Source organism: Electrona antarctica (genome assembly GCF_951216825.1).
Source record: "Electrona antarctica genome assembly, chromosome: 14".
NCBI classification, from domain to species: Eukaryota; Metazoa; Chordata; class Actinopteri; order Myctophiformes; family Myctophidae; genus Electrona; species Electrona antarctica.
The window spans coordinates 9,449,000-9,476,432 of record NC_136795.1 but is presented as its reverse complement, the minus strand read 5'-3'; the positions used below and the strand labels follow the sequence as shown (position 1 = coordinate 9,476,432).

The 27,433-nt window shown below is 42.7% G+C and overlaps 3 protein-coding genes across 9 annotated transcripts in view; 2 read left to right on the top strand and 1 right to left on the bottom strand.

Moving 5' to 3' along the window:
* Positions 1–5,080, top strand: part of clec16a (C-type lectin domain containing 16A) — a 57,645-nt gene extending 52,565 nt beyond the window's left edge. For 2 of the 7 annotated variants that reach the window (XM_079521419.1, XM_079521421.1), the window contains exons 22-24: positions 1–88; positions 2,713–2,987; positions 3,346–5,079. The exon at positions 1–88 is cut by the window's left edge and continues 50 nt beyond it. In XM_079521419.1, the coding sequence (XP_079377545.1) occupies positions 1–88; positions 2,713–2,987; positions 3,346–3,732 (750 nt within the window). In that variant the 3' untranslated portion in view covers positions 3,733–5,079. Of the gene's footprint in view, positions 89–2,712; positions 2,988–3,345 lie in introns of all 7 variants that reach the window. The other 5 variants (XR_013791621.1, XR_013791622.1, XM_079521420.1 and 2 more) reach the window with 5 other exon arrangements.
* Positions 5,081–11,266: 6,186 nt separating this feature from the next.
* Positions 11,267–14,544, bottom strand: socs1a (suppressor of cytokine signaling 1a). Its single transcript, XM_079521675.1, has 2 exons — positions 14,210–14,544; positions 11,267–13,151 (listed from the first exon to the last, which is right to left on the bottom strand). Exon 2 carries the CDS (start codon positions 13,092–13,094, stop codon positions 12,363–12,365), a length of 732 nt encoding a protein of 243 aa, XP_079377801.1. The 5' UTR covers positions 13,095–13,151; positions 14,210–14,544; the 3' UTR covers positions 11,267–12,362.
* Positions 13,922–27,433, top strand: part of prkcbb (protein kinase C, beta b) — a 164,076-nt gene continuing 150,564 nt past the window's right edge. The window contains exon 1 of the mRNA XM_079521676.1: positions 13,922–13,948. The gene's annotated coding sequence lies outside the window, so the exon portion shown is untranslated. The remainder of the gene's footprint in view (positions 13,949–27,433) is intronic.

The following is a 27,433-nucleotide window of genomic DNA, read 5'->3' as shown; positions in this document are numbered from 1 at the left end:
TCCCCCTCACCCCCCTCCAGTGGCAGTGGAAGCACGGGCCGCTGTGACTCTGTCACCACCAGCACAATATCTGCACAGAGCCCCACAGGTAAACACGCACACACATGCACACACACACACATGCATAATCCACATACTTTATCGGGGGCAAGGTCCGAACACCTTGTTTGTCCAAAACTGTCACTTTTCAGGAAATTGAAGAAACTTTTCTAAACGTTTCATACTAGCTAGATGAATTAGTTCTAGAATGACTTGGTTCTGATGTGAAATGCACACTGTCTACCAAAGGGTAGTGGACCACTAACGATGGACCTGAAAGTGGTATGTTGAACTCGGTCCAGAGTTGCATTAAAGTTAACTTATCCTGTTGATTTGATAGTTCAGGTGAATGGTAAATTCTTCAGGAAATTAAGAAAACCTTATATTTTTAATACAAAGCAATACAGCCTCATGAAAGTTGGTGTTGTAACTTTATATATTGTCAATTACTTCCATGAGAGGGGGAGAGGTGGTGGAGTTAGTTGCTTTAGCAGACATTTTGAGGGTCCAATGGAGTTAAAAGGTTTTGTCCAATGCGTTTTATACTACTTTCAAAAACCTCCAAATTTTGGTTATGAGGTTTCCTCCCGACGGCAACGACATACATCTAATGTATGGCTTCTATAAAGTTTCACTTTAGTTTTGAAGGGTTTGACTTTTAAAATAAATTAAAGGCTCTAAAACCGTAGCTGATAAAGAGGAAACTACGAGGTGGTGGAAAACATTTCCAGAAGTATACAGTAAATTATTGTTAAACATTACTTGGAAGCTCTTCACCTTGTAGGCTCTACCTTAACACATTTCTACTACCTTAACACATTGATTCTACAAATGCCTTCTAAATCAGTAGTTCTCTCACTTTCAAGATTAAGACAAAGTATATGTCGACAAAGTGTATAGGCTGCATAGTATACTTGTTGAACCAGTTAACACAATACACCCACGACCTTTCTGACATGAAGATAATTAATTACATTGGAAACTGCATTGGCAACTGCTCAACTGCTAAAGTTCCTGTTAACCACTATGAGCAAAAGGTGCACAGCACACCGGTCCAGCCTTTTTTTGTGTGTGTTCAACAACTGAGAAGATCACACACACACACACACACACACACACACACACACACACACACACACACTGCTTGATGACTGTTGAGTGTTGACTGCAAACAATTACTGGCATAATCGACGATTATCGGATTTTGAAACCAAACCTCCTCCTACAGTACATCCACAATATAAATGTTCTTGTTTATGTCTGATATCAAATTACTTGCCAAGTTCCCATTGTAAAAAAGTATTTTTTTATTTATTTTTTCAAACTGCACCCTTGCTCTCTTACCTGTGTAAGTATACCGGTACTGCAACAACATATTTTCATGTAGAGCTTGTGTTTCTGTAGTTCTGTCTAGTGTACATGCACTAATACTGCTACTAACGCTTGCTACTGATGCTGCAACTACTACAACTAGTACTACTACAACTACTGCTGCATCTGTTACTATTAAGCATGCATGCACACAGTCTATGTCCACTTAGCACATCTCTTTTTGCCAGGGGCATTTGCACATTCCACAGGTTAAAGCAGGGGTCTTCAGCATGGGTTCCGGGGATTGGTAGGAATGTTTATTTTTATTCCTATTCTGAGGAACATTAGCCAAAATTTTTCGATGTACAAGGTCATCAGACGTGTTGTGAACTTGTAGATCGGCTATTTCTGGCAAAGAGGTCTGGTGTAGAGGGGGAAAATAGTAAACTTGGGTCTGCTAAGTAATGCGAGGTAAATGTCTGAAAATACACATTAACTTGAATTCAACATATTCATAGAAAAGATAATGTACACAAATAAGCAAAAAAACTCGGATAACAAGTCTATGAAGCTATCTATGAAATCTATGAAAAGGTTTAATCTGCTCAATCATTTTATAAAATATGTAGTGGGGGTCCCTGCTTCATCTCCCTCTCGGCTAAGGGGTCCTTGGTCTTTTTTTAGTTCAGCACTGCAATAGATGGTTGAAGTATGTCTCTCCACCTCATTGAAAAGGTGCCAATGCTGCAAGAACAGATTCTTGCAGGTTCTAAATTAATTAACATAACCTACTAGGGGCTGATTATAGTTTTTTGAGCGGTGCTAAGTGCTCACAATAAAAGGCTTTGTGTGTAGGTCTGTCTGTCTGTTTGGAGCACCAGAATGCTTTGTAGCATGACCTATGCAGATCATTGGGGTCATTCACAGCTGAATTGTGGCGGCATTGGGGTCAAATACACACACTGCACCGCTCAGTTCACACATTGGGGTCAAATACACACACTGCACCGCTCAGTTCACACATTGGGGTCAAATACACACACTGCACCGCTCAGTTCACACATTGGGGTCAAATACACACACTGCACCGCTCAGTGCACACATTGGTGTGATTTTATTTAGTTGCACAGCATGTTTGACACTTTATTAAAATGTAAACACTAACATACCGTAGATCTAAATGGAAACTAACATGTTGTGTGGCTTATTGGCTATAATTCCATGCTGACTAACTCCAAAAAAACTGAAGAGGAAATGGAGAAACTCAACTCTTTATTTGTTGCCAACCATCTCACAACATCTGTCCTCTCCTCTGCTTCTCTCTCTGTGTCCTTCACTCACCTGCTCACTCCTCTCCTACAGATGATACCACGTTTCTGGAGCACACCCCTCCCTCTTCTTCGGGTGGAGAAGGGGAGGGAGGAGATGGTGGTGTAACGGTGGTCTCCTCTGCCCCCCCAGTCTCAGCTCCCACCCTGGCCCCCAGCCTCACGCCGGCCTCCCAGCCCACCATCTCCCTGCTCACCCAGGACGACGGCGACTCCCTGAGCGTGGAGTCGCTGACCCTGCTGCCGCCCGCCGACTCCCCGCACCTCCACGCCGCTCTCAACGCCACCGCCTGCACGCACTCCCTCCAGGTAGTGTTGGTTTCCACGGCGACGTCTAAAACTATGACGGAAAATGTTGGTCGACTACCGTTTTACGCTGAGAAAAACTATGAAAAATAATAAAGCCATGATGACTAAACCTATGGCTAGTGAGGCACTTGTGGAGAAGGGATCCGGTAGAACTAAAAGACAAGTCATTTTATGCTTGGTTGCATGCTGAAAATAGCAGATCTGTCAAGCTTGAGCTTGGCTACGACGCCATCAAGGCCCTCCCAAAATACATTTTAGTCGAAACTAGACTAAAACATTCCAGGTGACTAAAATGTGACTGAAACTAAATGAAAATTATTCCAAAAACTGTGACTAAAAACTAAATCAAAATTTCCAGGGACCGCACGCCTCCATCGCCGAGGAGGAGGATGACAACGAGGAGGGAAGCAAGGCTGGCGAGGACGAAGGTGTCCGAGAGGAGGAGGAGGAGGAGGAGGAGGAGGAGGAAGAAGAGTCGCAGTTGTTGGAGGAGACGGAGACGGATGCGGCCGTCGGGGAGGGAACCACGGCGGCGGAACCAGATTCGGCTACACCCACGGACGAGGCGGAGGAGGGAGGCGTGGCCGTTTCCACGGAGCGGCGGGAGGAGGGGGAGGAGTCTGAAGGTGGTGATGATGATGCGCCCCCAGCGGAGGCATTAGATACAGACACGGCCACGGCCGATGATGGCGAGGGATCAAGCGAGACACGCACACACTCACCAGAGTCACCTGAACTGGATTAAGCAACCTACACAAAGTCTGTGCGTGCGTGCGTGCGTGCGTGCGTGCGTGCGTGCGTGCGTGCGTGCGTGCGTGCGTGCGTGCGTGCGTGCGTGCGTGCGTGCGTGCGTGCGTGCGTGCACACATACGTACAGAGGACAGTACTAGTTGGCATTCTGCAGTATATTTTCATGTGTTGAGCTGCGGGTAGTTTTTTTGGGGGGGGAGAACTGTCTCAATTGCGTTGAGGTTTGTGCAGATGAAGGACTACTTTTTTTGCTCACAGGAGTGACTGAAAGGACACCCATATGCATAGGCTCATGAGAAGCTCAAAGCACAGTGGAGTTTCTGGTGTGTGTGTGTGTGTGTGTGTGTGTGTGTGTGTGTGTGTGTGTGTGTGTGTGTGTGTGTGTGTGTGTGTGTGTGTGTGTGTGTGTGTGTGTGTGCGTGTGCGTGTGCGTGCGCAGGTTAACATAAGAGTATGCATATGCAAGTGTACAGGTGTTCGTTCGCTCGACCAGCAATGACATTTTTATTCATCATGTTTCAACAGACGTTTTTTCAATTAATGTCTCTCTCATACATACATACCGGTGCATACATACAGTACACACACACACACACACACACCTTGCTGCAGGCCATTCTTAGAGCAACTTACTTAGGAGAGAGTTAATTTGCAAACAGCACTCAGATCAATGTTTAATAGTGATTGTCTGTACCATATGACATTATACTGTACGTGCGCACACACGTACACGAGTGCGTGCACACACGCAACACACACACCTGTTGGTGGTTTTAACTGCCATTAAACGGCCACCACAGCAGTCTTGTCTTATTGTGTGATTATGTTGTATGACCTGCACCATAACAAGGCAGTCATTTCACACTCTAAGCTACCAGCAGGGATCCATCAATTAATGACTCTACTAATTAGTTTCCTTCACTGCTGCGCTGATCACTAAGGCCTCATTTATTACTTGCGTGCCGGACACGGACAGTATCGTGCAAGTATCGTGCATCAAAAATCATAAGAGCTACGAGCCGTGTGCCACAGTGCAACGCTCTGTGAGCTTGTAGATCGACTATTGTCGGCGTGTGCCACTATGCACAACAACGTCTAAATCGGGTATAATCCTTCTGCAGTTCTCAAACTGCGCTATGTTGGCCGCCTGTGGCGTGAACATGGAGTTCTTGTTGGTGGCAGGTTCACATTGACATGTCGGGACGCCTCCCAGGTCATACTGCTGGGTTCCAATGTGCATATTTCTGCAGAGGTGGCCTGGCACTTGGCGGTGGACACATCCGGGCATTAGTGTACTGCTTAGGCCAGTGGTTCCCACACTTTTTAGCCCGTCACCCAAAAGAAAATAGCCGATCTACAAGCTTGTAGGTCGGCTATTTTCACTTCTACATTTGTTTTGCAATTTATGGAATTTCTTAAGATTTTTCTTCATGAAATTACTAAAATAATCGTTGCATTTTGTTTACAGTTCATGAAAAAGTCTGCTTTTGTGGGAGTGTTTTTGAAATAAGAATTAAAAACCAAATGTAGGAAAATAAATAAATAAAGGGACCCATAAAAATGTGTCCGTGACCAACAAATGGGTCCCGGCCCATCTGTTTGGGAACCCCAGTGGCTTAGTTAGGGTATAAGATGAATACCACCTGAGCTACTGTACACAGGATGCCTTTTGAAAGCTTGTCCCGAGTTTGGCCAATCATCTGCCCTCCCTCCCTGTGCATAGAATCTATGCACAGGGAGGGAGGGCACCATAGAACATACTGTACACACCACATGTCGGCACTGTTCCACAGGAGGAACAACACAACATCATCAGACAACGTGATGGAAAGCTGAACTCGTGAGAACAGCCCTTTCACACTGAAACCAGAAACCATTTGAAGGTGTCATTTTCCCATCAGGTTCTGCTATGCATCACAACGCTGGATTGAATGTATCTACAAGACAAGTTGTCTCTACTGATGTTGACACAAAGTCAGTTTGAAAATGTATTCTGTGTTGGTATACAATTTTTCCATCTGCTTGGTTTTCATAAAGACACTGTACAGCCAGGTAACTGAAATAAGTTTCTTTTAGGCAGAGAGACCTGTTGGAAATGGTACATCCCCTACTTTTTAAGAGTGTTGTCTGAACAACGGAAATACTAATCGCGGCCAAGTTATGACGGCAGAATTGTGATCCGAGCAGTTTTCTCATGACGGGGCCCCTCTCTGATCAACCTGAGGACCCCCTGAGGTTTTCTGTTTCAGTGGAGAAACCTAGCTGCTGTGGTCTGTGTCTAAACGGGCAATCCCCCACTTCCTCCTCCTCGTCCTCCTCTTCCTCCTACTAATCAGTTGAATAAAGCTTTACTACTGCAATAATCTAAAGAGCTAAAGAATGAGGGGAGAGATGAATGTAACATGTTTGACAGCCTATCTCTCCGTTCAGCAGTAAGTGTCGATGAATCGGCAGGAAACAGGATCAGTGTATGTTATTATGCATAACTGCTGAATTCTTTCTTGGCTCACGCCAGTTGGAAATTGAAACCGTAACGAAGAAGCGTCGGCGCAAACACGTTAATTGGTTGCATCTGCAGACTCTCCCTGTCTCCTCTTTATGGTTTAATCTGAACTCTTGTCTGGTACTCTCTCATTTCTCTTTTGGACCTCTCTCCAGCCCCTGTTTGTATCCTCATCTCTCCAAATCTTGTCTTCTCCTATTAAAATTAACTAAGTCTTATGCTTGATTATCACTCTTTTATTTTTTAACTATGTACAGTCATCAAGCAAGTTTAAAAAAAAGAGTGAATTCAAAGCAATACTCCTATTCTATTTTTCTTCCACTGTACTTTCACTTTGTGTCTGTACATAGCTGCAGCAAGATGGGCCAATTGACAACTACAGTACTAATAATTAGGATTATGAGTCAGTCTCTGATTGTAGTGTTTCTGTATGTAATTTGTTTGTATGCTCTGTAAATGCTTTCTGCTTTTAAACCTTGTAATTATTGTTATATTAAATGGACAGAAACAGAGAAATAATTGTAAGAGATGCAATAAATTATTCTACTTAAAAGTGGTGAGGCTGTTTATTTGATGTTTTTGTGCAGTGTTCAGTTTTGTTCAGTTTCTCTCACTCTCGTTGACTCTCCCCTTCTCCTTTCCCTGTCTGTCTGATTATGTTCCTCACAACTACCACAACACTGAAGAAACTGTCTCAAACACACACTGTCTACATCTACGTATACATAGTATGCATACATGTCATATATTGTATACATACATACATGGATGGATAGGAAACTAGAAAAAGTGCCCTTCTGGGCACAGGTCTCCACCAGGAGGATAGGACTGTGTGAGATGTTTGGCAAAATGTTTAGGATTAATATAAACATGTTTTTTAAGCATTTTGTTCCAAAAATGTGTTTTGCAAAAATCAACCTGTAGGTGGCGCTATAACAGGCCAATGTGAAAAGGGTGGGATATATTCCTCAGCCTAGTAAGAAAATGTGTGAAAGATTTCACGTAAATTGCATGCTGCGTTCATGATTTGAGGCTTTTGTTCAAAACGGGGCAATCTTGCAAACTGTGAAAGCCAATTATAGCCAATTAGGATGGAATATGAAATATCGGACAGATCCGACTTGAGCACATGACCATAGAGATACTGTGTAACGATTTGTGTTTTACAAAAGTCGGCCTCCTGGTGGCGCTATAAAAGGCAGATGCGGAAAATGCAGGTCAAAGGTTTGTCCTTGGCCTCTAGGGAGTGTGCATGCAACGTATCACGCAGATCGGTGCAGTTTTAGGTAAACAATGTGAAAAGCTGCCTCATGGTGGCGCTATAACAGGCCGTTCTGGAAAATGTGGGGCAGAGGTTCATCGTTGGCATCCAGGGAGTGTGTGTGCAAAGTGTGGCATTGATCGGGCCAACGGTGCCGGAGATTAGCTGATAACGGACGGACAGAAGGACGGACGGAAGGACACACACACACACGGACGGAGTGCAAAACATACTCTCTCCCCATGCCTTCGGCCTGGTGGAGACAAATATTATATATATTTCTTTCTTTATTGTAAAAGGAGAGGTGAAAGTTGATGTGCTTTTGTGTTCATGACATTTTACTAAAGGTGGTTGAATTGTCTTATCGCCAGCCCTAATGCTTCCATTGACTTTGCATCGATACCTGTAATTGTATTTGTGTGTCCAGCAGGTGAACTTTTTGTGTTTTTGTGTGCAAAAAATATGAATATGTTGGTGTTTTTCACTGTTTTATCTATAAGCTCACCTAATTGATGTTTTACCATCCTCGTGACATACTGTCATCACTGTGTGTGTGTGTGTGTGTGTGTGTGTGTGTGTGTGTGTGTGTGTGTGTGTGTGTGTGTGTGTGTGTGTGTGTGTGTGTGTGTGTGTGTGTGTGTGTGTGTGTGTGTGTGTGTGTGTGTGTGTGTGTGTGTGTGTGTGTGTGTGTGTGTGTGTGTGTGTGTGTGTGTGTGTGTGTGTGTGTGTGTGTGTGTGTGTGTTCTGTTCCGTCACCTTGTGGCCTGAATGTGTTCTCTTCAGGGAAGTGTGTATGTGTGCGTGAGTCTGTGTTCCCGGTATGCAAAGACATCGAAACCCTTTCATGTGGCTTTCCTCTTGATCAAACCGCAGTTATAACAATGCTAGAGGTGAAGAGGAGGGCCCATGTCTTGTCTCGTTGTCTGCCTGCACACAGTGTACAGACACAACAGGAGCTGTGCTGATCGGGGTTGTAATGGTGCACGGCAAAGCCGTAAAAAAAACACCCCACCAGGCACTTTGCTGCTTTTCCACTGTACGGTGCCGGCTTAACTGCCGGCCTTACGCTCTTTATTTTTTTGTTTTTGTTTTCCATAGTAGAAAAACAAGTTGCAGGTGATAAAAAGCGAAGGGTCCAGAGATGTGAGGGGATAATGCAGGAATAAATTCATAGTGTTCAATTCAATTAAATCTTAGTGGGGCGCCGATGACCGACGTAGTGGTTAAGGCAATGCGCCTTATTTATGTGCATGGTATGCGGCATACCCTTAGAGTATACTCTAAGGGCATACCACATATAGGCTCTAATGCAGCCTGACAGTGAGTCACAGGTTTGATTCCCGAGCCCGATGACCTTTGCTGTGTCACTCCCTTTAAGGTCACTCCCCGTCTCTCTTCCTGTTTCCTGTCACCCTCCACTATCTATCCACCAAACAAATGATTGCACAGAAATCATTTGACAAACGTCACACGTGGACCAGTTCCTCCTGTTCATTTCTCCAAATGCTGAGGTATATCCTGGAAATAAATACTATGAATGAAACTAACATGACTCATCAGCGCACACACACAGACACACACGTCACTCTCAGTGTGAGAATAAACTATGATCTCATGTTGAGTTCTTCTGAGGCAGGAAACAATTCATCTAATATTGTACCTCAATATGTTCAAGATAAAATAAAGCAGAGAATTTTTATTTTTTACAACTGTCAAGCATAAAAATAAAATGATAAAGATACACTCAGGCAGTGTTCAGGCAGGAGAATGTGTCCTAGCGGCTGAGTAGATTTCTTCTGAGGTAAAATAATTACCGGTATATGAGTCGTGTTGCTCGCGTGTGACATGAATATAATGGATAAAGAATGTCAGTAAGGAAGCGTTACAACATTCTAATCTACACAGCATGACTCACACTGTGTGTGTGTGTGTGTGTGTGTGTGTGTGTGTGTGTGTGTGTGTGTGTGTGTGTGTGTGTGTGTGTGTGTGTGTGTGTGTGTGTGTGTGTGCGTGCGTGCGTGCGTGCGTGCGTGCGTGTTAGTTCTAGTTAGGGTTAGACAGTGCAAGGTGGATTGGTAGGGTTAGGAGTTCATTTGACGGTAGAAGAAAACTGCCACCAAGGAAACACGATGATTACGTCTCATGAGGCTGGCAGTGGAAACAATTTATCAAAAAAGGAAAAACCATACCACACTAACTCTAGCAAATGAACTTTATTCAACCTTTGGGGCTGTAGTGTAGCCTTAATTTGCTGGTTCTTCAGAAGACAAACCGTGTAAGGTTAATTTGTGCCACTGCCAAGCCTAATTTAGATGGAAAGATTGCAATGTGGTTTTTCAACTGAAAGTTGAAAATGTGTTCAGTCAAATGTCAATTAACAGTCATTCAATAAAATGAATAAGGTTTTAAGGTTAGGGTTGAGGTTAGGGTTAAGGGAGGGTTTCCTGGGATTACAGTAAATGTTAAACTTGAAGACTTATACTGTATGGTGAGGGAGGTGAGGGTTAGATAAGCTTTTACAGCACATAACTAGACGATGACAAGCCTGTTCATTTTCATGTAGGTTACACACACACACACACACACACACACACACACACACACACACACACAGTCATACAAACGTTTTCTTAGTCATACAAACGTTTTCTTTCAGTTAAAGCCAACTCCTTTCTCAGTCAGTTTTATCTCCCGCGGTCAGCACCTCCCCACTACTGGTGTGCGCTCCTACCTTCCTGTTCGAAAGCCAACACCATGGACATATCTGTAAGCATCACTCCTAGTCATAATAGCAAGATATGCCACATTACTTACTTACAGTAGGCCTTTATATTCCTTTCGGAACATAAGCCATTGATGAATCTTTTCCACCATCGTCTGTCTTGTGCCATCCTCTCCAGCCGTTTCCACGTCAGTCCCTTCTGTTTGACATCTAGCACTGTGCTCCTCCTCCAGAACTGAATTCCAATACCCAAAATCTCTACCACTCGCTCACTCACTCCAGCATTTATTAGCTGTATTTAGGCCACGTATTTAAAGACCTCCATGTAAGTTATGTGATGGTCACATATTTCGGCAGGTCACCAATTTCACCGCAACACCGCCATGCTGGAGTGACGAGTGCGAGTGGCCGAGATTTTGGGTATTGGAATTTGGCTCAGGTGTTTCTGGATCTCCCTCTGCTCAGTTTTCCTTGTGGGTTCCATGTTAATGCCCATTTGTATATTACTGTTTAGCTTTTTGTACAGTGTGACCAATCCTGGATTGGTGAAGACATGCCACAAACATGCATTCTCATATTTATCATATCTGTCCATTTACTTTACCTTTCTTGTAACATAATTCATATTATGACCTTAACCTTCTGTACATACAGTACTATACTGTATGTCTTTGGGTTCTCCCTCACATAGATAGTTCCTTTCTCTGACACCTCTTCCTCCGCTTCTGGTAACTGTGTGTGTGTGTGTGTGTGTGTGTGTGTGTGTGTGTGAGAGCATAAGGGGGCCATTTACTATCAACTTAATTCCACTTACCTTTGCCATACTTAGATGAATCAATGTGAAACTCACTGTGGTAAAGACTTTGTCATCCTTTCTGTCTGTCTGTTGCTGTCTCACTAGCACCAATACGGTCTGGCTGTTGCCAGTTGACTGACACAGGCAAGCAATGGCAAATACAGAACAAGAATGTTGCACTGTAGTGTACTGTATCCCCACACACATGTACAGATGGGATGGACATTAAATGAAAACCACAAGAGTGAAGATTCTATCTTGAAATGTTCACAAATAATATTTATTTTCTATAAAAATATACATTATGTCAGATAATACAGTAATGAAAGACAATAGAATAATAATAACATTGACACTATTTTTCCTTCTGATTAATAATGAGGTTTGTGTGTGCTTGACAGAGAGGACAGTCATATGACTGAGATATACAGTACTAAATACCCCGGCACCTAGTGAATCAAACACCATCTCACATCCTCTACAGCGATTGAACTGGGATGGATTGGTTTCGTCCAGTTTTGGCACCACAACAGGACGGTCATCATCCGGTGCTTCAGGCAGGCGAAAGCAATCAACAAATGAACGTGGTTTCAGCACATTCAGATTCAATACGTGTGGATGGACGTGCGGTGGCATTTGAGCCGTCGGTGGTGGCAAACATTCATGATGTGCGTCAATGTAAACATTCACTTTAGAGTGTTCAAGTGTGCTACAAAACAAAGTGAACATAGGACTTATACAAAACATAGCATTACAAACCCAATAGTACCACTGTGTCAGATAGGTTAGCTCACAACTGCATGGCCAGAGGAGAAGCCATGGTACTTTCACCCTTACGCAACACTGCATACAACAGTCAACTGTCCAAAACATGTTGTGGTCTGTTTGATTAGCCTGTTGCACATTGACCCATGTCCATGTATAGGTCACACGCTGATGATCATGGGCATCTAATGGCAACCATAAACGGATGGGTGGTCTTAAAGTTAATAATGTAGAGGTCATTAGTTGTTGGTAGTAGTCTGTTAATGCAGCGCCTTTGAAATATTTAGGCTTGTATTTGACCAAGCTATAGCCTGTCCAGGTGGAGAGGGAGGTCAAGTGTCTGGAGAAAATAATGTCTTTTAAAATGCAGTGCAGCACAGCAGTGTGCAAAATGTGGGAGTGAACCTTCAATTGTCCCCGAGAATGGCTTACAGGGAAAATGTTTCTCTTTGTGCGGTATCTCAGCTTAAGGAGGACTGTCCTTTCCGAACACAGCGATACGGTCCACCGGTCCATCCACTGACCAACAAGCTCTCCGTGACTGCCGCGCCTCGGCAACGGGCCGACCCAACGTGAGCTCACAACTTGTACGGGAACTCCGACAGAAAGTCCTGGACGACGCGGTTTAGAGGCAGCTGCGACAGCCGCTGCTGCTCCCCGCCGCCGCACGCCCCCACGATGCAGCTCCGGCACAGCTCCTGCAGTGTGGGAGCGCGCCTGCGGTACGGCACGGTCAGACTCTTCTTCGGCGACGCCACGTAGTGCTCCAGGAGGCCGAAGAGGCTGGCGAACGAGCGCTCGCTGCCGGCCAGGCTGAAGCGCTGGCCCTTGTAGATGATGCGCACGCTCACGCAGGCGCTCTCGGCGCGGTAGGACAGCGTGAAGAACACGTCCTTCTGGCGGCTGTCGCGGACCAGGTAGCTGCCCAGCGGCGCGTCCTGCAGCAGCCGGTGGGCCTCCTGCACGCCCATGGGTCCCCAGTAGAAGCCGCTGCGCTCCAGCTTGGAGGCCGTGTCCATGATGACCCTGTAGTCCTCCTGGCAGCGGAACGGCGGGAAGTGGGTAGGAGGAGCCGCGGCCAGGGGGGCGGGGGGGACCGGGGCCGGGTCGGGGCGAGGCAGAACCGCCAGCGGGCATCTGTCCGGGTCGTCCCGTCGCTGGAGCCGCTCTGTCTCGGGGCGTTGGTGCAGCGGGAGGTGGCTCAGCTGGTGTCTGGGTGGAGGTGGCGATGAGGTGGATGATGATGAGGATGATGAGGTTAATGACGTGCAGGTCTTGTCATGACGTTCCACGTTGCTCTGTGCTACCATCCTACAGGGGAGAGTGGTCCCAAACCCTCTCCCATCGCTACACGCCTCACTGACATCCTGGAAAGACACAAAACAGAACACTCATCAGTATAATAAAAAACAATGACATTGGAGGGTAGATGGGGTAGATAGTGTAGATTTAGTAGGTTCTGTCACACCTCTGTGTGTGTGTGTGTGTGTGTGTGTGTGTGTGTGTGTGTGTGTGTGTGTGTGTGTGTGTGTGTGTTTTGTGGTTGGACTACAACACAGGTAGAGCTACTACATCTATAGATAACACATGCCATGACATAACAAACATTATTAGTGTGTTCAATACACTTTAAATATCCTCAAAGAGGTACAGTATATTCTAAATCAACGTTACACGTTTACAGATAAAACTGTGTATTTTAAAGTTTGCACTAAAACGTCATCATCTATACTCCACAGCCTACCTGTGTGGCAGATTAACATCCTGTATGATACAATAAATTCTTTAAGTCCTAGCTACAACAATATTCATGACAAACTGACCAACAATCTAACTACCCTATCACAATACGTTCAACAAGTCACACTCCAACAAGTGACACAGATAGATAGAAAAGTGAAGGTTTGAAATAATGTCATGACAAATTGCGAAATGTAGATATTATTTAGCCATTTTGTCAACAATTCTAACCCACATGATTTTTCAGTTAGCCTGCACTTCCAGTTAAAGTGCTTGCTTGGTGTGGACTGCCATCCTCAATGTCAATCAGTTGAGTGTTATTATGTGGCTGTACTGTAAACAACAGCCTTCAAAACGCCACCTGGTTGGGCCTCATTTCTTCTAAGCACACATTATTATTGGATAGGAGGAGCGACAGGTTCAGGTAAGCGTGTACTGAAGTTTGTCCTCAGTTCTCCCCGTGGCTTGAAACAATGTTGCATTGCCTAATGCATTGCATTCTTGCATACTATTTCTTTACCATCGATGCAAAACGTTCAAGTTGCAAATGCAATATTAAACCTGACAGCCAGGCCGTTTTTGCACCGACGTAAAGGCAGTTTATGTTGTCGCCCAGAAAGTCATACTGACACTGGCACACTGTCTGTCTGACTAGCCTCTGCAGGCGCTGGAAAACAATTCTTACCGTTTTGCGAAAACACCGAGTTCCAGCTCATAGCCTCATCCAATACATAAGCCTGCAGTCCAAAGTTTGATTATTTGTTTCGATAGGTGGTCGCTGTATTCCGAACAGCGAATGATTAAATCCCCAGTGCGATTCAACGACTTTGAATTTGACTGCTTCTATTAAGGCCTATATTTTGTGTGTCTGTCTCAAGTCTTTTTCTACCCAATACCATATCCACTGTTCTCCTCATCTTTATATAGGCCTACTGTGGATTCGCTGTAGCCGTAGGCAGGGGCAGGCTGTGTTCTTGCAGTTTCTAAGAAATCCTCATCTGACTCCGCCTTCGTTCTCTTCTCTCGTGCAGTCGCGTGTGTTTCATAGAAGCCTAGCGTTTACTTGAACTGCAGCAGCTAAATCGAAAGTGAAACTTTTGTGCTGCGCCTCAAAATAATCTTTGTAGCCTATATTATATTACACGTCATCATAAATCTTTATTTAACAACGTTGATGATTGCTTGTTAAACGAATGTCCACTTTTGCAAATAAATTTGCCTGATCCAGTCAGTCACTGAGATCAGATGTGAATCATATCCTGCTGACAATCCTCTCTAAAACTGCTGAAGATTGACTCACTTGCTGCAGCTGCCTGACACATCAAATCATTACAATGAAAGAATATTGGGTTACTAAATTAAGTTTTGTGTTGCCTGAGCCCATTAACCACAAAAATAAATATCTAAATTGTCACGTTGATATTAGGGTCTGAATCTATACTGAATAGTGAATACACCAATAGAGGAAATATTTCACCAACGCTGCCTCCTAGTGGTTACTTGAATTACTATATATTTTGTTATGATTCATGCCATGGCCATTTCTCTAGAACTATTCCTCATTCTCTGTTATTTTGTTCTGTATAACAAATATTCTTAATCATGGGCTGGCTTCCACTTCAGTATTCATTCTACAGAAAGCAACTGCAATTGCATATATCCATATTTGGACTGATGCACTGATCATAATGTAAATCATTGCTCTCATGTTTCCAAGTTACCCTTTAAATTTGTTCTTAGATTCTAGCAGTTTATGCATCCCTTAGCCTAGATAGACTGAGGCCAGACAGAAACAACAAACAGATAGGCAGGAAGAGTAAAAGTCAAGGGAAATGCTAATTATGTTACTATACTTGAACCCTATAGCATCTCTATCCTGGGGGGAACATTCACAAAAGATAGCAGATCGACAAGCTCACAACACTTCACAATTTGTTGTGACCTTGTAGATCGGCTATTTTCAGATAAGAGACTTGGTATAGAGAGGGAAAAATGTGTGCACCAATTGTACAATGCCAACTTGTCTGTTTAAGTATAGAGTCTATGTGTTTTGAAGAGCACTAGAAATACATTATGGTGGCATTTAGATTGTTTGATTTCATTTGTGAGATAGATTTAATCAAAACAATTTATAACAAAAAAGGAAGATAATTAGAACAAAAGGCTATCCAGACACCACTGTCGTCATTGTAGTTGTGGCCACAACCACAATGCCAGCCACTTGAGTTAGAATGATTTTTAAAACAATAATATCTTTATTGTTATAGTTACAGTATTGTGCTTTTTGGTGTGGAGTGTGGACATCTTAACAGATAACAGCCATATAGACAGACAGACAGGCAGACAGACACACCAATCCCTAATTCATGCACTGTCAGTGTACGAAAGCTAAGGAAAGACCTGATGGCTCGTGTTAAAGTTTCATATTCAGCCTCCATGTCTACTGGATGTACAGTAGTATGTTGATATCTCTGCCCACCGGTTGAAGCGGAGGTACACACACACACACATCTTAGTTGACATCTCGTCACATTCACCTGTTTGACATACCGTAATCAGGTTAGTATATCACAACAATGTAAATTGTTGCTCTTCAAAGGGGGTCACTGGTCAGATTATAATGAAACCTATTGTCCTGCAGTTGTGAAGGACTGTGGGCATTAAGAGGTTTATTTAGGATGAAAATGAAACTTAGCAAAGAGAGCAAACAGACACCCAGAGAGATACACACAGAGTACACTAATATCAGTAAATATCTCTTCTGCCTCTGTGTGCATCAGTGCAATAATGCATTTATGTGCATTTGCAAGACATACCGTGTTTATTTGTGCATGTACAGTAAATGGGCTTTGGTGTGCAACTGTGCATGTCAACACAAAGACACGTGAGCTTCCATTTGTGGTGGATGTTTGGAGAAGGATGCTTGAGTTTCATTTCCAGGGAACTGGGAATGATGGTGCGTGTGTGCGTGAGTGTGCGGCACGCACACAGCTTATTTGACTTTTATTGTGCCTCTATGAGCCTGATGGATGGGGTGAGGAGTGATTACGTAGGCCTTATGATTTTGCTCATATATAACACACACAAACCTTTGCACACACACTTTTGTGTGCATGTAAGCAATGAACTAACTGATCCCAGTTCTGTGACAAGAATGTGTCTATTCGTGCATATGGGCCTGAGCCTTAACTGCACATCTTTACAGGAAATTATTGACAGCTGCTCAGCAGACAGCAGTATTGGACAGAAATGCATATCAGGGTCTTAAATGGTAAAATATGAATAATTATACCAGTGTTGTTTCTTGACTTAGTCTTTGGTTGCAAAGATGCAAACAGGTTGAATGATTTATGGATAGTTCAGTTAAGTAGAGGACAGCACTTTGAAGTGTTGCTTTCGTTTTGTCTTGACTCTTTAGCCTTACCTTGTAAAATGTGAACTATGCTGCTGTGTCCTTGCAGAGTGCTCCGCCTTTTCCATGAAGGGGCAATATAACAGATGGAGATCCTTGTGACTATTTTACATAGAACTACACCGTAAAATCCTGATTGTTATCTTTGTGATCTTTGGTTAATCCCAAACTGCAATTTATTATCATTGCACTTACACGTAATAATGATGTCGTTGAGGCTTTCACTTTCTCAATGTTTTGAATTGATAAGGTTTACAGCTCAGAGTTCAGAGCTGTCTGAATGAGATCCAGCTGGCTGTCATTATGGTATGAGTGAAAATGAAAGTGGAATAATGTGTGCCTGGATTTCTCTGTCTTGGTGCTAGTTATAGTAAACGTGGAATATTGGCCTGGGCCGTGGCTCAGTGGTCCGGGCACCTTGGCTGGCGGTCCGGTCTGGCGGTGTGCCGCGGGTTCGACTCCCGATCCCGGCGGCCTTTGCTGCATGTCTTCCCCCCCGTCTCTCTCCCCATTTCCTGTCGGCCTGCTGTCTGTCCCTCCATGAAGGATATGGAATGAATGGTGAAGGCCAAAAAAGAATATTGTTGCTTTATATATTATTATATATTATATTTATATATATTTCTGTATAGAAATAGGAAGATGCTCTCTCTCTCTCTCTCTCTCTCTCTCTCTCTCTCTCTCTCTCTCTCTCTCTCTCTCTCTCTCTCTCTTTACTCTCTCTCTCTCAGGAAGACAGACACACAGACTCGTGTCAAGGAATTAATGATGCCTTAATATGTGAATGTGCATTTACAGTATTTCAGATCAGTATTTCTCTGAACTTACAATATAGTATATAAAACGTTATAGAGTGCAGTTTTTGCCTGACAGTGTAGGGAGAACTGTTGGATTAAAGTGCTTTGTTTATTTAAATTCTAATCTATAAATCATGCCATAGGGAATAATAATGTGTAAGATTCTTGCTCAGGTATGTATAGTATGTTTGGGACTGGAATGTGTATGACTGAGTCATAGTCTTCAGTGTTGTTTTATTGGAATTCCTTGGAAAATAAACAAAACAAGAAACTAATACTGAAACTAATGAAAAACTTAGTTAAAACTAAAACAATTAAGTAATGAATGCTAAACTGAAACTAGCAAATCTACTCACGAATTTAAATGGAAACTAAGCTGAATTTAAAACGGGAATTGGAAATGAAATAATACAAATGAAGGACCAATAATAACCTTGGTATGGATGGATACATACTGTAGGTTACGGTATACACTAGCAGCAACTCATTTAGTCAAGGCCAATGAAGAGATCTCATAATATCAGGGATGAGATAAGAGAGAGATATAATCCTCTTACAATCACAATACAGGCACTCGGCCATTCAGCTGCCTTGGTAGTGGTTGAAAGTAACTAAGTACATTTACTTAAATGCAATTATTTGAGGCATTTTTACTTCCAATTTTCAATACTTTATGCTACTTCTACTCCACTACATCTCAAAGTCAAATACTACACTTACGGTATTTGACAACGGTAATTACTAGTTTGTAAATGTATTACAAAACAAACATTAACAACTTTCCTATATTAATTCCGGCCATTTGAAAATAGCCGATCTACAAGCTCACAATGCGTGTCCGTCGCGATGTGACTCATTGTGAGCTTGTAGAGCTGCTATTTTCAAAATATTATTAAACATTGAAAACTTGTGAAATTGGACATTCTGCATAATGAGTATACTTTTTGTACTTTTAAGTATATTTTGAATACCAGACTTTTTAGTTTTAGTAGTATTTCTGAATTTTGGAGGTATTTTTCTGTCACTTCTCATTTTCACACAGGCTAACTCTGTCCTCCTGTCCTAACTATGAGGAGGAGTGGACGCTATTAACCACATGAACAGAACACTATCATCCCTATTCTGGACATTCAGAAAAAACAGGCAAATATTTGGTGAATGTATTGTACAAGTACATGTATTCACACCATCAATTTATTTAGATACTTATCTAAGAACTGTATTTCTGTCATCTAGTTTTTAGCTCAGTTTCCACTGTACTTACTAGGAAATTAAGTACTTACTTCTTCCTCTCCTTTTCTCATGGGTGCTTTGCTTTCCTAGTAACTATTTGATTATCATCTACTTTCCTGCTAAATTCCCCGTAACTCACTGTCACTGTAATATAGGTTTTCAGATCTGGTTCGGAGATTGTCTCTGTCTTGGCTGTTTTGGCTGAGCAAGGTGCTAACCAGAGTTACACTGGGGTTGGGGGAGAAATCCATGCAATCTGCTGCTTTTGATGTCCCCCATCTGGCCTTTTTTTATTTTTTATTACTGAATTAAATCGTTTTGAGAAATGTAGACTGCCTTACATTGATAATAACAATAGTTAACAATTCTATTAAAACTGTACAGTATGTTAACCACGTTAACCATGGCACCCCAGTTTTTGGCAAATCTTCTGAATCATGTCCAAATTCAAAAATGGCAGATCTACAAGCTCACAACAATTTGCGAATTGACCAGTTGAAATGAACATGCTTGTGGTTTTAGTTTGGTTTGTTCTTCTTCCTCTTTCTTTCACATACATGTATAACTCGTTTCCATGAAACCACATGACCCAACCATGTTTCTTTTAAAAATGACAGAAATAACTCTTTGCAATGTCAACACAAATGGACCGAAGAGGTCTCTTGGAGGCAGATGCTCTTCCATGTATGGAATGGGATGGACGTTCGCTGTTATAGTGAAAGTGAGAGAAAATAACTTGACTTTAAGTCAGCAATGTGAAAACACTTGACTTAAACTGATGTAAGATGACTCTGTGACCATGTGTCATTTCCTAGTTAGGGAGGGTTGCGCTCTAAACTCAAGTTCTAGTTATTTCCTAGTTTGTCATGATTTTCTGGGAAGAGCGAGCGTAGTTTGTTTATGGAAGGAGGGAGGAAAGAACATTATGAAAGAGGGAGGATACGATGTCCTAAGTGTAAACCTAATTACTGTTAACTCAGAACAAACATATTGTCCTGACACATCTAAGATAACAGTGTCCAATCAAAATATGTTGTAAGTGTTCACTTAAACCGACTGAAGACAAATACCAGATAACCACATGCACTCCTACTCACGCAGCTACACACACACAGACAAACGCAGACACGCGCTCAAATATTGTGCAAATCCAGAGCATCTGCTATTGCGTTTTTTGGTCTGGTTTTCCAGAACTGCTGATTGACATAGCAGATGTGTGCATGCGTGAGTAGTCTGAGTACATGTGCAGTGTGTTCTTGCAGACTTGTGCATGCCTGTAAATGCTTTTGACAAACATGTTATATTGTATAGCCTGCTATTGTCATTTTGTTTTAACAGAGGTCATGTGTCACACCATAGAAATGTGCTGAACCGGGTCTCTTAAGAACGTCATTGTTGTTCCATACATTTTTGTTTTTACTGCTGCTACCTCACCTTACCTTACATCATGTGATATTCAGCTGAATGTTTTAAACAAAAGGCTATTGCTTACACTTGGTTTAGCCTGTAATTTGTGTCTACACCCATCCCCATGTGCAACAGATTTCCTCATCTGTGCACTGGGCTGGCCATGTGCACACAAAAACAGTGCTGTCCTTAGTTTTGTGCCTCAGAATGTTCAATCCATGTGCAGTGCCAGAATGCCCAATAGGTGTGAGTGTGAGTGTGAGTGTGAGTGTGAGTGTGAGTGTGAGTGTGAGTGTGAGTGTGAGTGTGAGTGTGAGTGTGAGTGTGAGTGTGAGTGTGAGTGTGAGCGTGAGTGTGAGTGTGAGCGTGCGTGCATGCAGATTTCTTTGTTTTTCTTTTTGATGTTCCTGCTTGTTTGTTTACATTCCAGCTGTCATATCATCCAGTCTGGGTTACATCTGCCTGCGTGCGAGCTGAGACATGCAATTCCACATGAAGGAAAAATGCATTAATGCAAAGCAGCCAGTATGGCGAATAAAGCGAAAGTGAAATTCAGTCCATTCAGTATCTGATATTTGATCCTCAAACAGCCAACAGCCTTTTCTTATTGGCTCATTGCCGAGGGTTTCAAAGAATCCTTCTTGCTTCCCATTGCCTTTATTCCTTGGCATACCGTTAAGGAAGTTTTGGGGTGTTTTTATTTGTAACGAGTAGTGAGGTAGTGAAAGTCTCAAGACTGATGTTGAAAAGGTTGTCTGGGAAACAACGCTGATGGAAATACTAAGGTTTTATTTATTTTACTTCTTCCTCTCTGTCTTTCTCACACATGATGACACAGTGTATGTATTGTAGCTCGCTTCCATGAAACCACATGACCCAACCATGCGTGATTGATTGGGGCTGTGTCTGTCTGTCTGTCTGCCTGTCTGTCTGCCTGTCGGTCTGTCTACACAGGGTGGGATTAGATTAGATTAGATTGCTCGTGGCAAAATTGAGTCAATTATAAAAACGTATTATGTACTATTGTCCATGCCTGCATTGCTGTGCATTGTTGGTGTATGTTGTTAAAATAACAATAAGGATTTTTACTGTGCGTTCCATATGAATTATCTTTACTGATTTGTTCTGGATGGATCAATGTGAAAATGTTTCCCCTCTAAAATGTGTGGTGTCCACTCCAAGTATTGGCTAGTAGGACCTATGAACCTGGCTCGTTTCCTTCCCTGGCAAAGCTATTGTTGGCTTCATGTACTTTTGGCAATGCATGCAATATCCTACACACACACACACACACACACACACACACACACACACACACACACACACACACACACACACACACACACACACACACACACACACACACACACACGTGCGCACACCCACTCGCACACACACGCTTACTGTCCCAGTGGTTCCCAAACGTTTTAGCTCAAGACCCAAAAGAGAAATGAATTTGCCCAGGATCCAAACTTGTGAAAATAGCAGATCTACAAGCTCAGGGCTTATTTCTTAAATGCTTTATTTATGGAAATGTTTTTGATGTTTTGATTTTATTTATCAAATACTTTTGAAAAATATTGGAATTGTTTTGAACTGATGACATTTTTAATTTTTGTTATTGTTTAAACCTTAACCCCCTTTTAAATATTTTCAAATAATATATTTTTTTTTTTTAAAGTGGGAAACTGGGTCTGCGACCCAGACATCAGGTCAGGTGCTGACCTACTGTTTGGGAAACAGCTGCTTTATGCCATTGATTTCAATGATGACTTTTGTGGTTTGACACTTGAGGGGAGACACTTCCTAATCATGCGTTCACACGAGCGGTGACGAGGCAAAATTCAGTTTCAAGCCAGCAACATGAAGCTTCAAACTGTCACCCGACACTGGTCGCTTCGTGGCACTGTATAAAAAGATGGAGCTGGCTTCAACTTGTTGCAGTGCTCTGATGACGCAGTGAAACGTCAACCATATGTTTTTGTTTCACCATACCTTCATTTACACAGTGTGGCAATGTAGATGTAGACCACACCTGTTTGTTCTGTAGCTGTCAATGTAGATGTAGACCACACCTGGTTGTTCTGTAGCTGTCAATGTAGATGTAGACCACACCTGGTTGTTCTGTAGCTGTCAATGTAGATGTAGACCACACCTGGTTGTTCTGTAGCTGTCGCTAGTGTAAACGTAGGATTAATGTAGATGTAGACCACACCAGGTTGTTCTGTAGCTGTCAATGTAGATGTAGACCACACCTGGTTGTTCTGTAGCTGTAGATGTAGACCACACCTGGTTGTTCTGTAGCTGTAGATGTAGACCACACCTGGTTGTTCTGTAGCTGTCGCTAGTGTAAACGTAGGATTAAAGCAAGCTTATTGCGACGAAGGTCGCAGTTAACTATGGAATTGTGCATGTCCTGTGTGTCGGGCACCATATATGGTGCCCAGGTCTCGTGACATCATGTGACATCATCAGGAATGGAGATGTGGATGATGTCATAGTAAATGTGACCTGCTGTCGCAGTTAAGCCCATATATGGACATCAATATTGGCCAGTAACTCTACATCTGACCTCAAACAAATGGATACAGTATATGTCAGAACCTGTTGTTCTGACATTCCATATGTTGATCCCTGCCCATCCGTCCTTCCTCTTCGATGTCTCCCTTCTGACTTATACCTGTCCATTCAAATTTCAAACTCTAGACGGGCCTGCCCCAAAGTTATTAGTGCAGCCACGCCCGGCAGTGGCGAAAACTGGAGTTCTCAGCAGGCCCACCTGTCCATTCAAACTCTAGACGGGCCCGCCCCAAAGTTATTAGTGCAGCCATGCCCGGCAGCTGGGAAAACTAGAGTTCTCAACAGGCCCGGAAATGAAGGCCCGGCCCTACCTGGGCCCTCATCAAACCCTGTACACTCAAGAGAATGTCCCCGCTACCACCCTTAGATCTCTATATACTGTATGGAGCTGACCTGTTCTGACATTCCATATGTTGATCTGACCTCATCAAACCCTGTACACTCAAGACATGCTCCTTATATGGCCAGTACAGAATTCACCCCATGTTGATCTGACCCCCCATGCCAAAGCGCCAGCGCTCGCTTTGCCATCAACGAGGCGGATGCGTGCACGCGACCTGAGGTCGCTTCTCGCCCTCAGGCATCTTACTGGCAGTGTAGACAGATGCCTTCATTTTGGCAGGTAAATATAAGTTAAGGCAATAATATTATTATTACTAAACAGACTATAAATACACAAATATTTTTTTCTGTAATGCCAATAATTCCCAGTTTTTCTGCTGCACATGGCGTTGCCAGCCGCCTCTACACCTGACAATGGTGGATAGCTACACACACACCCGCACAGGCGCACACACACACACACCTTGAGTGACGTTTTTGATATTGCGCCATGCACACTTTCATGGTGATGGCAAGAATGGCATTCATGCATGGCACCACTGGCGCGGTATCTTTATGTGAATAAGTGATGAATCATCTTGAATTCATGCTTGAATCATCAATAATTGTCTAATGTTATGTACAGTATGACCAATGAGACTATACAGAAAAGGTGTGGCTGATTCAATCAAGCATTATGGGAGTGTACCCACTTAGTAACCACAGTGATTGATCAATCAACAAACAACGCCTTTTCAACTATAACTAAGACTATAGGTTTAGGTGCCCATCCTCAATATAGTGAGTCATATCCTGTGGATTGGTAAATGGTAATATTGTAACTAGTGGCTTATTACCATGGAATTCACATGGTGTTGAAATTGGGAAAAGGCTCCTTGTCTTCCTGGACAGACCTTGGGAGAGTTTATTCTAAGGTAGGGTACAGGCCATACAGAGGGCTCCCATTGTACCGGTAATTACATCTGGGATTTGGTTAAAATGGCAGGGAAGATTATGGGTATGTTCACACACCCCCAGGTCATTTTTGAGCATTCCACCATTGGGCAGGCTAACACAATTGTGTACACAATGTATTATACCTAGGTATGTTTGTTGGGGTGATATACGACTGTTTTTTTGTTTTTGTATGGTAATGTATTGTGTGTACAGTATGTATATATTGTGTATTGTGTACATGTCTCCAAGACAAATTTCTTCCAAGGGAGACAAAATAAAGTAACCTTTGAAGCGATAGAAATTCTGTACTCGTCCCATTTCCTCCATTTGTGTGGCAGTGTTCTATTACTGTCTGCTGGAATAACAAAGCTCTGTTTCACTTCCCCACACAGGGAAGTACTTTATGACCTAGTGAACAGGTTCACTGAATGTATGGCCTGTGTGTGAGAGCGAAAGAGAGGAAGAATACGAGAGAGTGTCATTCCGTGGGCGCCAATGGACCTGGCTCAGGCTGCACACACACCACAGCTGAGTCACACATCACCAGCTGTATTGGAAGTGACTGTTCAATAGTGTTATGTTGAATATTTCCTCTATGTGTACATGACTACACACAATGATTGAACAAAACTACAATTATGGACTTTTTTTGTTTGTTTTTGGAGCCTTGACCAATTCAATTCAATTAGCCTTTATTGTCTCCGAGGAGACATTTGTCTTGGTAAATGGTAAATGGTAAATGGTGCATTTATATAGCGCCTTTATCCAAGGCGCTTTACATAGATTGTGCATTACATTCACCCATTCACACACACATTCATACACCGATTGCGGCGGAAGCCATGCAAGGTACCAACCAGCACATCGGGAGCAATTTGGGGTTCAGTGTCTTGCCCAAGGACACTTCGACATGTAGCCAGGAGGAGCCGGGATTCGAACCGCCGACCCATGGATCATTGGACTAATTACATAACTTCCAGATACATTACTCAGTAATTACCAAGTATTACCCAGTATGTATAACTATTTACTGTATAATCTCCTGGTAATTATATGGAACTTACCATGGTAAATGACACACTGGTTGCCAGGTAATTACCAGGTATGTTCCTGACAATTACCAGGTATTTATACGTTTTTACTATGTAATTACCAGCTAACTACCCGGTATTGTATTTACTCTGCAACCAGGCAAGATACCCTGGTTGCAGGTACTTTAGGTATGTAGGTACTATAGGTATACCAAGTATTTTCAACAACTACCAAGTATTTACTCTGCTACCAGGCAAGTTACCCAGTAGGTACTAGGTCATTACCAAGTATTTTCCTGACAACTACCAGGTAATAACATGGTAACTGTATTCACTGTGTTTACATGGGTACTACCCATGAAACACGTGGGTAGTAGCCTACCAGGAAATTACCAGTTGTTACTAGGTAATTTCCTGACAACTACCATGTAATTACCTGATAGGTACCCAGTAAGGAAGGAGGAACTGTACTGTAAAAGGAAGCGTGCTCTATTTCCATGATATTACCATGTACCTACCTGGAAATTGTAGATTATAATCACATAAGGCTTTTTTTTGCTATTTGTCACCGGGTGGTGGTGTAATAATAACGTGCTATCCAGGGGGAGAAGCAGACTTATGGACGCATGTTGGAGTGGAGAGGATGCCCACCAACAACACTGATCATTTTGTGTTAGTCGTTATCACTCCCTGATATAATTTCACACCCATGGGTAAACACAAGATTATTGGTTAATAATCTACTAAATACTGTGTAAATACCTGGTCATTTTACAATTATGGGGAAAGAACATGGTAATGCCATGGAAACAAACCACGCTCCCTTTCACAGTACAGTTCCACCTTTCTTACACGGTAACTTGCAAGGTTTTACCTGTTAATTTACACAGTAAATACCTAGTAATTAACAGTTATTGCCAGTTCAAAATTCAAAGTTCAAAATACACCCTGATGGGTAATGGGGAGGATTATAATCTACAATTACCAGGTAGGTACATGGTAATATCATGGAAATAGAGCACACTTCCTTTCACAGTACAGTTCCTCCTTTCTTACTGGATACCTATCAGGTAATTACATGGTAGTTGTCAGGAGATTACCTAGTAACAACTGGTCATTTCCTGGTAGGCTACTACCCACGTGTTTCATGGGTAGTACCCATGTAAACACAGTGAATACAGTTACCATGTTATTACCTGGTAGTTGTCAGGAAAATACTTGGTAATGACCTAGTACCTACTGGGTAACTTGCCTGGTAGAAGAGTAAATACCTGGTAGTTGTTGAAAATACTTGGTATACCAATAGTACCTACATACCTATAGTACCTGCAACCAGGGTATCGTGCCTGGTTGCAGAGTAAATACTTATAAATACCGGGTAGTTAGCTGGTAATTACATAGTAAAACCGTATAAATACCTGGTAATTGTCAGGAACATACTTTGTAATTACCTGGCAACCAGTGTGTCATTTACCATGGTAAGTTCCATATAATTACCAAGAGATTATACAGTAAATAGTTATACATACTGGGTAATACTTGGTAATTACATAGTAATTACTGAGTAATGTATCTGGAAGTTACCATGTAATTACCAGGTAATTAATGGGTAAATACTTATAACTACTACCTGGTTGTTACCAGGTAATACCAGGTACTTACCTATTATTACCAGGTAATTACCTGGTAGTTACCTGGTAATTACCGTACCGTAAAATGAAGGGTTACCAAAAGGGGTAAATATGGTTTCTGCCCAACGGCAACAAAGGCTCACTTCTGTAGATATGTTGGAATACCTGAGGTTTGCTATTTGATTTTGGCATTGCCTCAAAGTTGGCTTATCTTTTAGAGAGCAGGAGTGGACCTGGTGAGACGTAGGAGGGGCCCGGACAGGAGTCAACCCACAGAGCCTAGTCCTTCCACGCGCCAGAATCTGGTTCTCCCAGTCCCGGTTGTTTGATCAACCCCGGCTGTGTCGTCTGAGTGAGGGGTATGATGTTGGTAGACTCGAAACCCTGTTGACCTCAGTCAGGATACATCACTGAGGATACGTCCCAGGTGCATCCATGCAATGTATCTTTAGTTACGGTAAGAAGATGACTAGATGAGAGGAGCAGCAGTGGCTTAGTCAGGAGGTTGTCATGATCTGTCTCTCCACAGACCATGTCAGC

What these genes read in the sequence shown, in the direction of transcription:
- socs1a (XM_079521675.1), bottom strand. Translation starts at nt 13,094, where the DNA reads ATGGTAGCACAGAGCAACGTGGAACGTCATGACAAGACCTGCACGTCA.